This window comes from Aquarana catesbeiana, linkage group LG04, assembly GCF_042186555.1.
Source record: "Aquarana catesbeiana isolate 2022-GZ linkage group LG04, ASM4218655v1, whole genome shotgun sequence".
NCBI lineage: Eukaryota > Metazoa > Chordata > Amphibia > Anura > Ranidae > Aquarana > Aquarana catesbeiana.
In genome coordinates this window covers 459,623,170-459,640,829 of record NC_133327.1, presented here as the reverse complement: position 1 = coordinate 459,640,829, position 17,660 = coordinate 459,623,170, and the positions used below count along the sequence as shown (strand labels likewise).

Here is a 17,660-nt window from a genome sequence, read left to right as displayed (position 1 = left end):
CCCCACACGTGGCTCATGTGTAAGGTAGAGTCTACAGGCTTGGAAATATCAGTTTGTAAATGGATAGAAAACTGGCTAAAAGACAGAATTCAGAGAGTAGTGGTTAATGATTCTTACTCTGAATGGTCTAAGGTTATCAGTGGTGTACCCCAAGGTTCAGTGCTGGGACCCTTACTTTTTAATATCTTTATAAATGATATTGGGTTTGGCATCAAAAGTAACATTTCTGTCTTTGCAGATGACACCAAGCTATGCAATGGAATAACGTCCTAACAGGATGTCTCCAATTTACAAGCCAACCTCAATGCACTGTCTAATTAGGCGACTATGTGGCAGATGAGGTTTAATGTTGAGAAATGTAAAGTTATGCACTTGGGGGCTAAGAATATGCATGCATCATACATGCTAGGGGGAGTACAACTGGGGGAATCCGTAGTGGAGAAGGATCTGGGGGTTTTGGTAGATCATAAGTTCAATAAGAGCGTGCAATGCTAAACTGCGGATTCCAAAGCGAGCAAAGTCCTTACTTGTATTAAGAGATATCATTTTGCCCCTGTACAAATCATTAGTAAGACCTCATCTGGAATATGCAGTTCAGTTTTGGACACCAGTTCTCAAAAAGGATATCGGGGAACTGGAGAAAGTGTAGTGAAGGGCAACCAAACTGATAAGAGGCATGGAGGAGCTCAGCTATGAGGAAAGATTAGAGGAACTGAATTTATTCACTCTTGAGAAGAGGAGAATAAGGGGGATATAATCAACATGTTCAAATATATAAGGGGTCCATATAGTGTACTTGGTGTTGAGTTATTCTCTTTACGGTCAACACAGAGGACATGGGGGCACTCTTTACGTCTAGAGGAAAAGAGATTTCATCTCCAAATATGGAAAGGTTTCTTTACAGTAAGAGCTGTGGAAAAGTGGAATAGACTCCCGCCAGAGGTGGTTCTGGCCAGCTCAGTAGATTGCTTTAAGAAAGGCCTGGATACTTTCCAAAATGTACATAATATAACTGGGTACTAACATTTATAGGTAAAGTTGAACCAGGGAAAATCCGACTGCCTTTTGGGGGATCAGGAAGGAATTTTTTCCCCTGCCGTAGCAAATTGGAGCATGCTCTGCTGGGGTTTTTTGCCTTCCTCTGGATCAACTGTGGGTATAAAATTGGGTATATTGGATTGTACAATTTTTTTTTTTATATTATTAATTTATTGTTTTTAAGGTTGAACTGGATGGACTTGTGTCTTTTTTTCAACCTGACTAACTATGTAACTATGTATGAGTGGAAGAGGCCTCCAGTGGCAACCTGTGAAGCTCTGGTAAACTCCATGCCCAAGAGGGTTAAGGCAGTGCTGGAGAAAAAAATTGTGGCCACACAAAATATTGACACTTGTGGGCCCAATTTGGACATTTTCACTTAGGGGCGTACTCAATTTTGTTGCCAGCGGTTTAGAAATGAATGGCTGTGTGTTGAGTTATTTTGATGGGACAGAAAAAGCTGTACACTCACTACTTTACATTGTAGCACAGTGTAATTTCTTCAGTGTTGTCACATGAAAAGATATAATAAAATATTTGAGGGGTGTACTCTACTCACTTTTGTAAGATACCGTATGTAATATTTAAACCATAAAAACAAATATTGCGTCGGGCTATCATTTGAAAGTGCATAATATCATTATAATAATCATACATTCAAGTGAAAAAGAAGAAATATGTGATTTAAAACATATATGCAAGTAATAAAACAATCCATAAACAATCCAGAAAGTCCAGAAAACAAAGTGCTTCAATGCAAAAAAAAGTTGATATAAACATTTAACTGTTACCAAAATCCAGTGCTCCAAAAGTGACTGAAGAAGGATTCTTCACATCCAGACAGTGCACATCCCAGTCACTAGCCGCTTACCAGCTATTAAGACCCCAGGATGGAGGTCAGGCTGCGCCTTATCCCAATATCCCATAAATGAGAAACACGTCGGGAGGAGCTACAGCGGTGATGCCATCACACACCTCCAGGGTGCTGCATGTGTTGTGTTTTATGCGAGTTTACTCCTGCTTGTTTGCACTGCTGGACCGTTTTGACTGCATGGTCTATCCATCTTGGAACCCTTGCTCTTGGCATCCATCCATCCCATAGGGATATTGGGTTTAGGCACAGTATACTTCCATCTTGGGTCCCAGTGGTTGATTGTGGATTATCCTGTTTGCTTGTTTTGTCCGTTTTTTAATCCTGGCATCCATCCATCCCATGGGGATAAGGCACAGCCTGACCTCCATCCTGGGGTCCTAATAGCTGGTAAGCGGCTAGTGAGTGGGGTGTGCACTGTCTGGGTGTGAAGAATCCGTCAGGCACTTTTGGAGCACTTAAATCTTTATATGAACCTTTTTTTGCACTTAAACACTTTATTTCCTGGACATTATTAATTGTTTATGGATTTTTTTTGGAGGGATGGATTACTTACACATACAGTTGTGCTTATAAGTTTACATACCCTGGCAGAATTTATGATTTCTTGGCCATTTTTCAGAGAATATGAATGATAACACAACAACTTTTCTTTCACTCATAGTTAGTGTTTGGCTGAAGCCATTTATTATCAATCAAGTGTGTTTACTCTTTTTAAATCATAATGACAACACAAACTACCCAAATTACCCTGATCAAAAGTTTACATACCCCAGTTCTTAATACCGTGTATTGCCCCCTTTAACATCAATGACAGCTTGAAGTTTTTTGTGGTATTTGTGGATGAGGCTCTTTATTTTCTCAGATGGTAAAGCTGCCCATTCCTCTTGGCAAAAAGCCTCCAGTTCCTGTAAATTCTTGGGCTGTCTTACATACATACAGTGGGGCAAAAAAGGATTTAGTCAGCCACCAATTGTGCAAGTTCTCCCACTTAAAAAGATGAGAGAGGCCTGTAATTGTCATCATAGGTATACCTCAACCATGAGAGACAAATTGTGGAAACAAATCCAGAACTGCACGTTTGAGATCTCCCCAGAGTGACTCAATGATATTGAGGTCAGGAGACTGAGATGGCCACTACAAAACCTTCGCTTTATTCTGCTGTAGCCAATGACTGGTCGACTTGGCCTTGTGTTTCATATGACGGCCTCCCAGAATCACGCTCCCGCACCCGGGAATGTCCGTGATCGTTGGGCCGGGGTAAACGGCCAATGACAGTGGCCCTTTACCACGTGATCGCTCTGTCCAATGAGGAAGTGATCACTTGTAAACAAACCGGCGCATGTCTGGTTCGGCTCCTCCCCTCTCCTCACACTGATCGGTACAGCATGTGAGGAGAGGAGGGAGCCAGTGCAGCAGCGCTGTGGGCTGGATCTGAAGTTCCCATAGCGCCAATCTGTGCCCATCCCTGGCTCATCCATCCACATTCATGCTCATCCATGCTCCATCCCTGGCTCATCCATCCTCATTCATGCTCATCCATACTCCATCCCTGGCTCATCCATCCTCATTCATGCTCATCTGTGCCATGTCAGTTCTCATCCATGCCACATCAGTGCTCATCTGTGCCACATCCATACTACGTCCGTGCACATCCATGCCACATCAGTGCTCATCCACGTCACATCAGTTCTCATCCATGTCACATCAGTTCTCATCCATGTCACATCAGTGCTCATCCATGCCACATTATATCAGTTCTCATCAGTGCCACATCTGTGCTCATCCATGCCACATCAGTTCTCATCCATGCCACATCAGTGCTCATCCGTGCCACATCCATGCCACTACAGTGCCCATCAGTGCCTCACAAATGTGTAATAGGTAGTCAAATTAGATTTGAAATGTATGTCCCTAGAACACCTGATGGTGCTCCCTGCATGTTGGGCCTTTGTATGTGGCCAGGCTGTATAAAAGTCTCCCACGTGTGGTATTGCCATACTCAGTAGGAGTAGCAGAATATATTTTGGGGTGTAATTTTTGCTATGTGTTAGAAATATCTTATAAATGGACCACTTTGTGTAATAAAATAAAAATGTGTTTTCATTTTCTTTCCACATTTTCCAAAAACTTGTGTAAAAAAATGACATGTTCAAAAGACTCGTTGGGGTGTTTACTTTCCAAAATGGGGTCATTTTTTGAGCATTTCCATTGTCCTCGTGCTCTAGGACCTTCGAAAGTGTAAGAGGTAGTCTAGAAATTATATGTGTAATGTCCCTAGAATGCCTGATGGTGCTCCCTGCATGTTGGGCCTCTGTATGTGGCCAGGCTGTGTAAAAGTCTTACACATGTAGTATCGCCATACTCAGGAGGAGTAGCAGAATTTATTCGGGTAAAGTTGCAAGTATGCATATGCTGTGTGTGAGAAATAACCTGTTAATATGACAGTTTTGTGGGGAAAAAAATAAAAGAAAAACAAAATCTTCATTTTGCAAACAATTGTGGGAAAACATGACAACTTCAAAACTCAACATGCCTCTTACTAAATACCTTGGACTGTTGACTTTCTAAAAAGATGACATTTGGGAGGTATTTGTACTGTCCTGGCTTGTTAGGGCCTCAAGAAATGTGATAGGCCGTTAGTACTTCAGGTACATATTTTTCATTTATAGCACAAAAAAAAACCCAGTGGTGATTAAATGCCACCAAAAGAAAGCTCTATTTGTGTGAAAAAAAGGACAAAAATTTAATATGGGTACAGTGTTGCATGACTGAGTAATTTTAATTCAAAATGTGAGAGCACTGAAAGCTGAAAATTGGTTAAGGAAGGGGGTTTAGGTGCCCAGCGGGCAAGTGGTTAAGCAAGCTGCTATCAGGCTTCAGTAGGCTTTCAATAGGCTTGAAGAAGTGCTGAAGCCTGCTAGCAGTTTGTTTAACCACTTCACCTCCGGAAGGTTTACCCCCGCCCCTCCGCCCCCCAAAGTAGGCCATTTTTTGCAATACAGCACTGCTTTATTTTAACCGACAATTGAGCAGCCGTGCGACACTGCACCCAAATAAACTTTATGTCCTTTTTTTCCCAAAAGTAGAGCTTTCGTTTGGTGGTATTTGATCACCTCTGCGTTTTATATTTTTTGCGCTAGAAACAAAGAGCGACCGTCAATTTAAAAAAAAAAAATAAAAAAATACTCATTTACTTTCTGCTTTAAAACACATCCAATAAAAAAATGTAAAAATCAAATGTCTTCATCAATTTAGATCGTTATGTATTCTGCTATATATTTTTGGTTAAAAAAAAAAAAGTTACAGCGTCTACAAACTATGGGATATTTTTATTTAAAGTCTTACTTTTTAAAATTTTTTTACCAGTAATGGTGGTGATCAGCGACTTATAGCGGGACTGGGATATTGCGGCGGACAAATCGGGCAACTGACACTTTTTTGGGGACCAGTGACATTATTACAGTAATCAGTACTAAAAATATGCAATGTCACTGATTGCCCCTGATGTTAACCCCTTCCCTGCCAGTGTCATTAGTAAATGACACTGGCAGGGAAGGGGTTAAAATCAGGGGCGATTAAAGGGTTGAATGTGTGCCTAGCTAATGTTTCAGTGTAGTGGGGGGAGGTGCTTTTACTACTGGAAGACGTGGATTGGAGGTTTCTGCTTCACAGAAACACAGGATCCATGTCTTCTGTACTGACAGAATGACAGTCTGCCTTGTTTACATAGGCAGGCTGGCATTCTGTTAGTGTAACGAACGATCAGCAGGTGCCGGCGGAGATCAGGTCCGCAGGACCCGCTCATCAGATCCCGCCACAGTGGGAGAGAGCCGGCGGTGGTGTGCGCTCGTGCCCAAAACCCGGAAGTGCGGAATCACATATATACGTGATTCTGCACAGAGCGGGCCGCCCTGTAACAACACTCCCATTAAGATCTTTAACATTTACAAACTGGAGCTGAATAGTACATTAAAAGCTTCCACAAAGCTTGCCAAAAGCTCTGCAAATGCTTGCTGTTCACACTGCTCTTATACAAGTGTGAAAGAGGCCTAATTGATTATATAGTGTGAGCTGGAGTTTGCCTTCAGTTTGTTATTGTGTTTAAATCTGCTGGTACATTTAAAACTACCCTCCACACCAGACTGACAATGCTGCTGTCTGCTGTGCCTTCTGTGCTCATTCTTCTAGAATTGTGTCTCACTAATACAGGAGGTGTGTTACTAGCCAGATCACCTGGTTAAAACAGGGGAAGAAGTCAAAGAAAAGAAAACTGATGCAGTCACTACATCTAATGATTGGTAAGATGCAATATATTACATTTTTGGGTTTAACCACTTAAGCCCCGGACCATTTGGCTGGCCAAAGACCAGGGCACTTTTTGCGATTCGGCACTGCGTCGCTTTAACTGACAATTGCGTGGTCGTGCAACGTGGCTCCCAAACAAAATTGACGTGTTTTTTTTCCCACAAATAGAGCTTTCTTTTGGTGGTATTTGATCACCTCTGCGGTTTTTATTTTGTGCGCTATAAACAAAAAAATAGCGACAATTTTGAAAAAAACGCATTATTTTTTACTTTTTGCTATAATAAATATCCCCAAAAAATATATAAAAAAAATTTTTTTTCCTCAGTTTAGGCCTGTACGTATATATTCTACATATTTTTAGTAAAAAAAAATCTCAATAAGTTTGTATTAATTGGTTTGCGCAAAAGTTATAGCGTCTACAAAATAGGGAATAGTTTTATGGCATTTTTAATGATAATTTTTTTTTTTTTACTAGTAATGGCGGCGATCAGCGATTTTTAGCGTGACTGCGACATTATGGTGGACATATTGGACACTTTTGGCACCATTCACATTTATACAGTGATCAGTGCGATTAAAAATGCATTGATTACTGTGTAAATGTGACTGGCAGTTAAGGGGTTAACCACTAGGTGGCGCTGTAGGGGTTAAGTGTGTCCTAGGGAGTGATTCTAACTTGGGGGGAGGGGCTGTGTGTAACACGTCACTGATCACCGCTCCTGATCACAGGGAGTTGTGATCAGTGACAGTGTCATTAGGCAAAATGGGGAGATGCATGTTTACATCAGCATCTCCCCGTTCTTCCTCACCGTGAGATGATCGCGCGTATCCCCGTGGACATCGAGTCCGCGGGACTCACGGTCACGGGGCTCCCGGCACATGCCCACAAGTCGCCTCTTAAAGGGCAACGTACAGGTACGTTAATCTGCCTGTACATGTCCTTCTGCTGCAGTATATCTGCGTGAGGTGGTCGGGAAGCAGTTATAACACTTTAATTACAAATTAAGTTTTTTTTGGCATGGAGTATGTTGTACAGTATCTCACAAAAGTGAGTACACCCCTCACATTTTTGTAAATATTTTATTATCTCTTTTCATGTGACAACAGAGAAAAAAATGACACTTTTTCTACAGTGTAAAGCAGTGAGTGTACAGCTTGTATAACAGTGTAAATTGCTGCCCCCTCAAAATAACTCAACGCACAGCCATTAATGTCTAAACAGCTGGCAACAAAAGTGAGCACACCCCTAAGTCAAAATATCCAAATTGGGCCCAATTAGCCATTTTCCCTCCCTGGTGTCATGTGACTCATTTGTGTTACAAGGTCTCAGGTGTGAATGAGGAGCAGGTGTGTTAAATTTGGTGTTATCGCTCCCACTCTCTCATACTGGTCACTGTAATTTCACGATGGCACCTCATGGCAAAGAACTCTTTGAGGATCTAAAATAAGAATTGTTGCTTTACATAAAGATGGCCTAGGCTATAAGAAGATTGCCAAGACCCTGAAACTGAGCTGCAGCACGGTGGCCAAGACCATACAGCCGTTTAAAAGGACAGGTTCCACTCAGAACAGGCCTCGCCATGGTCGACCAAAGAAGTTGAGTGCACGTGCTCATAGTCATATCCAGAGGTTGTCTTTGGGAAATAGATGCATGGGTGCTGCCAGCATTGCTGCAGAGGTTGAAGGGGTAGGGGATCAGCCTGTCAGTGCTCAGACCATACGCGGCACACTGCATCAAATTGGTCTGCATGGCTGTTGTCCCAGAAGGAAGCCTCTTCTAAAGATGATGCACAAGAAAGCCCGCAGTTTGCTGAAGACAAGCAGACCAAGGACATGGATTACTGGAACCATGTCCTGTTGTCTAATGAGACCAAGATAAAAACTTATTTGGTTCAGATGGTGTCAAGCGTGTGTCGGCGGCAACCACACTTGTACAAAGACAAGTGTGTCTTGCCTACAGTCAAGCAATGGTGGTGGGAATGTCATGGTCTGGGGCTTCATGAGTGGTGCCGGCACTGGGGAGCTACAGTTCATTGAGGGAACTATGAATGCCAACATGTACTGTGACATACTGAAGCAGAGCATGATCCCCCCCTTCGGAGACTGGGCCGCAGGGCAGTATTCCAACATGATAACGACTCCAAACACACCTTCAAGACGTCCACTGCCTTGCTAAAGAAGCTTAGGGTAAAGGTGATGGACTGGCCAAGCATGTCTCCAGACCTAAACCCTACTGAGCATCTGTGGGGCATCCTCAAATAGAAGGTGGAGGAGCGAAAGATCTCTAACATCCACCAGCTCTGTGATGTCAACATGGAGGAGTGGAAGAGGACTCCAGTGGCAACCTGTGAAGCTCTGGTGAGCTCCATGCCCAAAAGGATTAAGGCTGTAAAAATAATGGTGCTGGAAAATAATGGTGGCCACACAAAATTGACACTTTGGGCCCAATTTGGACCATTTTACTTAGGGGTGTACTCACTTTTGTTGAGTGTTGTGTTGAGTTCTTTTGAGGGGACAGGAAATTTACACTGTTATACAAGATGTAAACTCACTATTTTACATTGTAGCAAAGTGTAATTTCTTCAGTGTTGTCACATGAAAAGATATAATAAAATATTTACAAAAATGTGAGGGGTGTACTCACTTTTGTGAGATACTGTATGTACCTGGATAGAAAACTGGTTACAGGGGGCATCCAGAGAAAAGTGATTAATGGCATGTTTTCTAAATGATCTGGAGCTGAGTGGCGTGCTCCAGGCCCCTGCCCTGGAAGAAATTCTGTTTAATTCAATAATAAATGATATAACAATGGCCTGGAAGGCATTAGTGAATAATACCTTACCATTGTACAAAGCTACCTATCTCAGTAGAGGGGTACCGTCTAAATTTTATAAGGTGTGGGGTGGTTGGATTAATGACAATTCTACGGCTTCAGATTGATTGATTAAAGGTTAACAATACATGTTATGGGCTGGGCCTTGGTGAACACCTAGTACAAGCACTCTTGGTATTTCTGGGGTGTAAAGATTTAAAACATATAAAAACATTCCATCTCCAAATACGGAAAGGTTTCTTCACAGTAAGCTGTGAAAATGTGGAATAGACTCCCTCCAGAGGTGGTTCTGGCCAGCTCAGTAGATTGCTTTAAGAAAGGCCTGGATACTTTCCTAAATGTACATAATATAACTGAATACTAACATTTATAGGTAAAGTTGATCCAGGGAAAATCTAATTGCCTCTTGGGGGATCAGGAAGGATTTTTTCCCCTGCTGTAGCAAATTGGAGCATGCTCTGCTGGGTTTTTTTGCCTTCCTCTGGATCAACTGTGGGTACAGAATTGGGTATATTGGATTGTACGATATTCTTTATTTTATTTTTATTTTTTATGGTTGAACTGGATGGACTTTGTGTCTTTTTTCAACCTAACTATGTAACTTGAATATGGGGCTTAAGATCGAAGATAGCGGTCAGTAGTGTCTTTGCAGAATCTTTAAAAGGAACAGGATATCCTGATCCTCCAGGAGACAGATTTACCCTGGATCAATAATCCATGGTGTTATCACATATAATTATTAATATCCAGTTATATTTTGTGCATTTATGATTGCATCCAGCTTTTTCTTTTTAATTATTTGTATTTATTTTTTAGAAGTCATACATATGAAATGAGAACAGCAATGCCTGAGCAAAAAAAAAAAAAACATACACAGGCCTGTACTTATAATACTAGAACAAAATACATCAGCAGAGTACAGCTAAGGAATGCAGGATCACCACTCAAAAGAATGAAAGAACTTAGCAGACATACAGTATTAGAAACGTGGAGGAATGAAAACACTTTATCAACTAAATGGTACCTCCAAAAATAACTAAGGAGTTACACCAATGTTATCATTGAGCTATCATTCTATACATTGCAATCATTGTGACAAAAAAAATTGTATATATGCTGGTGTTAGCAATAGAACTATTAACCATAAATGGTCTCAGGGGGATATATGAGATGAGGGTCATCCAGCTATTTTTAAAACAAGTCTACTGAGCTGGACAGAACTAGTTCTTGAGGGAGTGTATCCCTGTTTACTGTGAAGAAGCCTTTATGAATGTAAAGAGTGCTTGTCCTCTGTAATGACCAGAAAGTGAGTATTTCTACTGCAAGTTCACTATATAGATCACCTATGTATTTTTACATGGTGATTATTTCCGCCCATTAATTGCCTCTTCTAAAGACAGATTACATTCAGTTCACCTAAACATTCCTCATAGCGGAGCTCCATCATGCCGTTAATCTGTTTGTCCTTCTCTGCACTTTCTCCAATTTCCTTTTTGTGAACTGGTGCCCAAAACTGAACTGGATATTCCAAATGAGGTCTTTCTAATGATTTGTACAGGAACAAAATGACGTTTCTCTCTCTCTGGAGCACCTCTTTTCATACAAGAAAGTATTCAGCTAACTTTAGAAACTGCACCTTGGGACCACAAGCTACTATTGAGTCTATGATCTACCAGAACACCTGTATGCTTCTTCACCAGAATTCCCCAGCCTGTTCTCCTCCTAGAATGTATGATGCAAGCATGTTTTTAAAACTCATTTACAGCAGCCTTAAAGTATATGACCAATGATGTAATGTAACACCCGGTCATCCACCTAAGACTCTGAGTGGCTGAATTTTAGCATCAAGTTTGAAAAGTTTACAAAGTGAGGTGAAAACAATCATAGTCCTGTTTTAACAGTAACACTGAGAGATACAGGGAGATCCCGTCACAGTGGGCACACCCCAAAGGGGTCTTCAGGGACTGTGCTCCATAGTGATGGTCGGTCAACGGCCCTGGACCTGTAAAGCACCCTGTGGCCAACAACACGTTGCAACAAGTGCCATGGTGAGCGCCCATGCAGGATGCCCAATGCAATATTACAGACCGTCCCCACAGCATGGGGTCCGGGTATGGCTCCAAGGGTTTTACCAAGGTTGTGCCGATCTAGATACACTGCTTCAATGCTTGCATTAGAAGACCATGAGGGCTTCATTGAATAATCAGAAAAAAAATTAATATAAAAACCAATAAAAAAAAAAAAATTAGTTAAGGTAAGGGAGATCTCAGTGAAGGAGAAAATGTAATTTGCCTTCAGACACTAACACAAAACTGAGGACACAGAATGGGGTAGGGTCACAGGAATGTTCTGATATTGACACTTTGCAAGATACATGCCTATAACCCATGCTGTATGAATATTCTGCCTGTGTTTTGTACTGTACAATTAAGATATTTCTGTTAAACTGCCCAAAATACACTTTGCTCTAAACCTTGTTATTGGCTGCCAACATAAGACTTTTTTTGTGGACCGAGTGGTGTCAGCACTGTCAATTGTCTTTTGCTAAACTACTCAGCTGTTCCCACTCTCAGATCTCTACAACATAAAGACCAAATATTCAAGGATTTATAAACGTGATTAGCTTCAGATATGGATACCAGGGTATAGTGCAAAAGTAACAGTCAACTTTAATTTACAAATTTTTTACCTACAATATGTATAGATGTTTGTATACAACTGCCCATGAAAATATTACAGTATTTTACCTTTATCTCCTTTTTGTTGGCCCTCATGCATGACAGATGAAACCAATCTATGGAATGTGCTCAAGAATGGTGCAACTGATTTTAGCATTGCCTTGGGTAGAAAAAAAAAAAAGAAAAAGAACAAAAAACATTTTTAAAGAGGCCCCTTAATTTTCAAAATGCCTTCAATAAAAACATGGTTTAATATAGGGCTTCTAAAACATTTGTAATATTTAAAAAAATTTAAAAATGTGCCCCACTACTTTACCATTCTAACAAAAGATTAAAAACAATCTGCAAATTATTGGTTTTAGAATGCAAATAAATGTACCTTGGAATGACATTGCAGTATTGAAAACAGCACTTCATGCACTGCCAAGAATATACTGTAGTATTCTTCAAACCTCAAGTGATCCAGAGGCACAGTGAGCAGCGTTCTGAATGAAAGGGTCACATGGTGAGGATTAATCAGAAACATCTCTCCACGCCTCAGTAACAAGGCCATAGTGTCTATTACAGGCACAACAATATCAGAGAGCAGTGAACGGTCCTTGCAAGCGTCATTGCCAAGAGTCTGCAACAAAAAGAAAACATTTTTTTAGCAGGACTGCAACTATATTATGTATCAGAGTAATTCATGACCCACAATCAAAAAGATTTATATGCTTATAGTAACGGCATATTCACACAATCTAAAATTATCTGGGGCATCTCTGCCACACCAGTTACAATGTCCCTGATCACTGCCACACCCGTCCCAGTGTCCTTGATCACCGCCACACCAGTCATATTGTTCCTAATCACCACCACACCAGTTACAGTATCCCCCTAGTCACCACCACACCAGTTACAGTATCCCTGATCACTGCCACAGCAGTCATAGTGTCACTATAAGGACTTGTTTACATGTGCGATGCTCTCTGAAGAGCCATCTATGCTCGGATCTCTCTTTAGAGAGCATATGACAGGCAGCAAGGAGGCAGCAATATAACTCATTCTTTGAGTTATATTTGAAAGCACTAATTTGGACACGTTTGCTTCAAATTAGATAAAGAGTCAATATGGAATATTTTATATTGTGACACAAGTTGCGGGAAAAAAACAATTTTTTTTTGCATAAAGTTGTCACTAAATGATATATTGCTCAAACATGCCATGGGCATATGTGAAATTACACCCCAAAATACATTCTGTTGCTTCTCCTGAGTACGGGAATACCAAATGTGTGAGACTTTTTGGGAGCCTAGCCGCGTACGGGACCCCGAAAACCAAGCACCGCCTTCAGGATTTCTAAGGGCGTAAATTTTTGATTTCACTCTTCACTGCCTATCACAGTTTCGGAGGCCATGGAATGCCCAGGTGGCACAAACCCCCCCAAATGACCCTATTTTGGAAAGTAGACACCCCAAGCTATTTGCTGAGAGGTATAGTGAGTATTTTGCAAACCTCACTTTTTGTCACAAAGTTTTAAAAATTGAAAAAAGAAAAAAAAATGTTTTTTCTTGTCTTTCTTCATTTTCAAAAACAAATGAGAGCTGCAAAATACTCACCATGCCTCTCAGCAAATAGCTTGGGGTGTCTACTTTCCAAAATGGGGTAATTTGGGGGGGGTTGTGCCACCTGGGCATTCCATGGCCTCCGAAACCGTGATAGGTAGTGAAGAGTGAAATCAAAAATTTACACCCTTAGAAATCCTGAAGGCGGTGATTGGTTTTCGGGGCCCCGTAAGCAGCTAGGCTCCCAAAAAGTCCCACATATGTGGTATCCCCATACTCAGGAGAAGCAGCTAAATGTATTTTGGGGGGCTATTCCACATATGCCCATGGCTTGTGTGAGCAATATATCATTTAGTGACAACTTTGTGCAAAAAAAAAAAAAAAAATTGTCACTTTCCCGCAACTTGTGTCAAAATATAAAATATTCCATGGGCTCAACATGCCTCTCAGCAAATAGCTTTGGGTGTCTACTTTCCAAAATGGGGTCATTGGGGGGGGGGGGGGGGGGGTTTGTGCCATCTGGGCATTTTATGGCCTTCAAAACTGTGATAGGTAGTGAGGAGTGAAATCAAAAATTTACGCCCTTAGAAATCCTGAAGGCAGTGATTGGTTTTCGGGGCCCCGTACGCGGCTAGGCTCCCAAAAAGTCTCACACATGCACACATGTGGTATCCCCGTACTCAGGAGAAGCAGCTGAATGTATTTTGGGGTGCAATTCCACATATGCCCATGGCCTGTGTGAGCAATATATCATTTAGTGACAACTTTTTGTAAATTTTTTTTTTTGTCATTATTCAATCACTTGGGAAAAAAAAATTAATATTCAATGGGCACAACATGCCTCTCAGCAATTTCCTTGGGGTGTCTACTTTCCAAAATAGGGTCATTTGGGGGGTTTTGTAGTGCCCTGCCATTTTAGCACCTCAAGAAATGACATAGGCAGTCATAAACTAAAAGCTGTGTAAATTCCAGAAAATGTACCCTAGTTTGTAGACGCTATAACTTTTGCGCAAACCAATAAATATACGCTTATTGACATTTTTTTTTTACCAAAGACATGTGGCCGAATATATTTTGGCCTAAATGTATGACTAAAATTGAGTTTATTGGATTTTTTTTATAACAAAAAGTAGAAAATATCATTTTTTTTCAAAATGTTCGGTCTTTTTCGATTTATAGCGCAAAAAATAAAAACCGCAGAGGTGATCAAATACCATCAAAAGAAAGCTCTATTTGTGGGAAGGAAAGGACGCAAATTTCGCTTGGGTACAGCATTGCATGACCGCGCAATTAGTAGTTAAAGCAACACAGTGCCAAATTGTAAAAAGTGCTCAGGTCAGGAAGGGGGTAAATCCTTCCGGGGCTGAAGTGGTTAATAGAACAATCTCAATATATCTACAAAGCATAGACCAAAGAACTTTTTCTTAAAGTGGTTATGAAGTCAAGACATTTTTTACCTTAATGCATTCCCTGCATTAAAGTAGATGTAAACCCTTACATATACGCAGTGAAGTGAACAGCCTCAGATGATACACAGGGATGAAACAAATCTCCCTAAATAAGTTTTGCATGTATATCTGCTGTCTACATTCTTTAGAAAGTTCAGATTGTGTTAGAGATTTTCTCTTCCTGTTCAGCACTGGAAGTGAAGCCTTGGCATATAGCCAAGACAGCTGATTGGAGGAAAGGCACACACCCCCTCTCCACATAGGTAGAGACTTTCAGAACTGTTCGTTGAATAGTTCAACTCTCTGCTAATCTCTTTATAGCAACCTCCCAAACACAAAACTCAGGCTGCTTTTATCTCAGTTGACTGAGAACTTGTCAGAAGTTATCAGGCTGATAACAGAAGAAAGGAGCAGGAGAAAGCCACCAGACTCTTTGAAGAGAGATAAGAAAACACTGCAGATATATGTGCCCAGCTCAAATTTCATGAATCGGGTTTACATCCACTTTAAGGTAAAGAAAAAAGCTTATTTGCTTACCCCTCCAAAAACCTACCCAAGTCCTTTCTCGATCCAGCGCATGCCCATGTGCAACAGTATTGCTCTCTCTCCCTCTTCTCACAGAACACAGGGGCAACAGTGGGAGTCATTGGCTCCTGTTGCTGTCAATCAAATCCTGTGGAGGGAGCAGATTGGGCCGAGACGCTCTGCGTGTCTGTGCACGTACACAGCCCGGCTCAGGAGCGCTCCCGCACGAGTGTCCCCACGGGACACAGCATGCTATGGGAGCAGTCAGAGAATAGGAAGACCCCAGAAGAGGAGGTAAGGGGCTGTTCTGTGCTATACTACTGCACAGAGCAGGTAAGTATAACATGTTTATTATTTTAAGGAAAGAAAAAAGCCTTTACAATCACTTTAATGTAAGAAAGCGTCCAAAGACATTGAGATTTGTTCTCTAGTAGGCAAGTATGTTTCCAAAGTACTCGTGCTGTTTATCCAATGCAACTGATATTCCCTTTGACTTATTATTGATTGAATAAACCCTGGTTTGAACACTGATTTCAATATTCTTTCTCCTTTAAAAACTTTTAGATTTAGTTAAATATTAGCTCTGTTTTGAGATGTTAAAGCTTCTTACATTGAGAGATATTTTCCAAAAGCATCTAGAGTTACATAGTTACATAGTTAGTAAGGTTGAATAAAGACACCAGTCCATCCAGTTCAACCTGAGTGAGTACACCCTCAAATCAGTCACTACCCTCAAGAAACCCACAATCCAAGGTCCCCAACTCACATTCATATACTAGGGCCAATTTTGGACAGAAGCCAATTAATCTACCAGCATGTCTTTGGAGTGTGGGAGGAAACCGGAGTACCCGGAGGAAACCCACGCAGGCACAGGGAGAACATGCAAACTCCAGGCAGGTAGTGTCATGGTTGGGATTCGAACCAGCGACCCTTTTTACTGCTAGGTGAGATTGCTACCCACTACACCACTGTAGCCATTTTGTAATTCTAATAGTTTTTTTTTTAATCAGCACAAAATGTTTTGGAAAAACTAGAGATTATTATAACATAAACAAACAAAAAATAGACGATAGGTATTAACCCCCCTGGCGGTATTCCCGAGTCTGGCTCTGGGTGGATTTTCAATACCAAAAGTGGTATCCCCGAGCCAGACTCGGGATCGCATCGCAGGATCCATGTAGAGGATACATACCTTGTCCCCTGGATCCTGCGATGTCTCCCCGCTGTGATCTGCGAGCCGCCGTGTCTCGCTCGATTCACAGTGCCGAGCTCCGTTCCCTGCAAGCAACGCACGGGGACGGAGTTCGGCGCCAAATTCAAAAAGTAGAAAACACAGTATAGATACAGTATACTGTAATCTTACAGATTACAGTACTGTATCAAATAATTACACATCCCCTTTGTCCCTAGTGGTTTGTCCAGTGTCCTGTATGCAGTTTTATATTATAAAAACTGTTCTTTCTGCCTGGAAACTGGAGATTGCCCATAGCAACCAAAACTGTCCCTTTAGTGGCTTTAGACCAGCTAGAAAACAGCGATAATAAATTAGAATCACTTGCAGAATTGAGTGATAGTGATTTGTGGGGAAATCCGTCACCAAACACTAAAAGTAACGAAAGCGACAATTCTGCCACTGAGCAAATTACAGTGCTTTTGATTTGATTACATTATTGAATAATTTTTATTATTATTATTTGGTATAATTATTTATAGTTATTTATTATATTATAATTTTTGATTTTGTTTTTCAAACTTTATCATAACCGGGATGTCTACTAGACTGGTTTGGGCAGATTTAAGTGAATTATTCCTAAGAATTACAGGCCTACAATATAAAACGCCAAATTTCTGTTCAAAATAATTGTACCACTTTCAGCACCTAAAATCTGAAATAATCATACCGCCAGGGAGGTTAACCAAGTTGATGGACATATCTAATATCTCAGAGCACTGTCCTAATTGAGAGCTTGCAGGTGTGAAAGATAAACCTAAGAGGTTAAAGGGGTTGTACAGGTTCACGTTTTTTCATCTTAATGCATCCATTAAGGTGAAAAAACATCTAACAATACCGGCCCCCCCAGCCCCCCCATTTTACTTACCTGAGCCCGTTCACCTGCTGCGCTCGCCCCCGATTTCCTCTTTGCCGCTCAGCCTGGCCGTTGATTGGCTAGAGTGGATGGATTGAAAGCAGCGCAGCCATTGGCTCGCGCTGCTGTCAATCACATCCAATGATGCGGCACGGCGGGGGCGGGGCCGAGTGATAGTCAGTGGCTATAGCTGCCAGCTGTATCATGGGAGTGCACCCCCAAGAACTAAACACCATGCGAGAGAGCTCGCATGAAGGTGTTCAGTTCTTGCGGGGAGGAGCTGAGACAGCCGCCGAGGGACCCCAGAAGACCAGGTTCGGGGCCACTC

At 41.4% G+C, this 17,660-nt stretch overlaps 1 protein-coding gene across 1 annotated transcript in view; it reads right to left on the bottom strand.

Annotated features, from left to right (window-relative positions):
* The window catches only part of URB2 (URB2 ribosome biogenesis homolog), a 150,560-nt gene that overhangs the window by 23,291 nt on the left and 109,609 nt on the right, over positions 1 to 17,660 (bottom strand). The window contains exons 7-8 of the mRNA XM_073627542.1: positions 12,108 to 12,350; positions 11,798 to 11,888 (exon numbers count right to left, since the gene is read on the bottom strand). Of these exons, the coding sequence (XP_073483643.1) occupies positions 11,798 to 11,888; positions 12,108 to 12,350 (334 nt within the window). The remainder of the gene's footprint in view (positions 1 to 11,797; positions 11,889 to 12,107; positions 12,351 to 17,660) is intronic.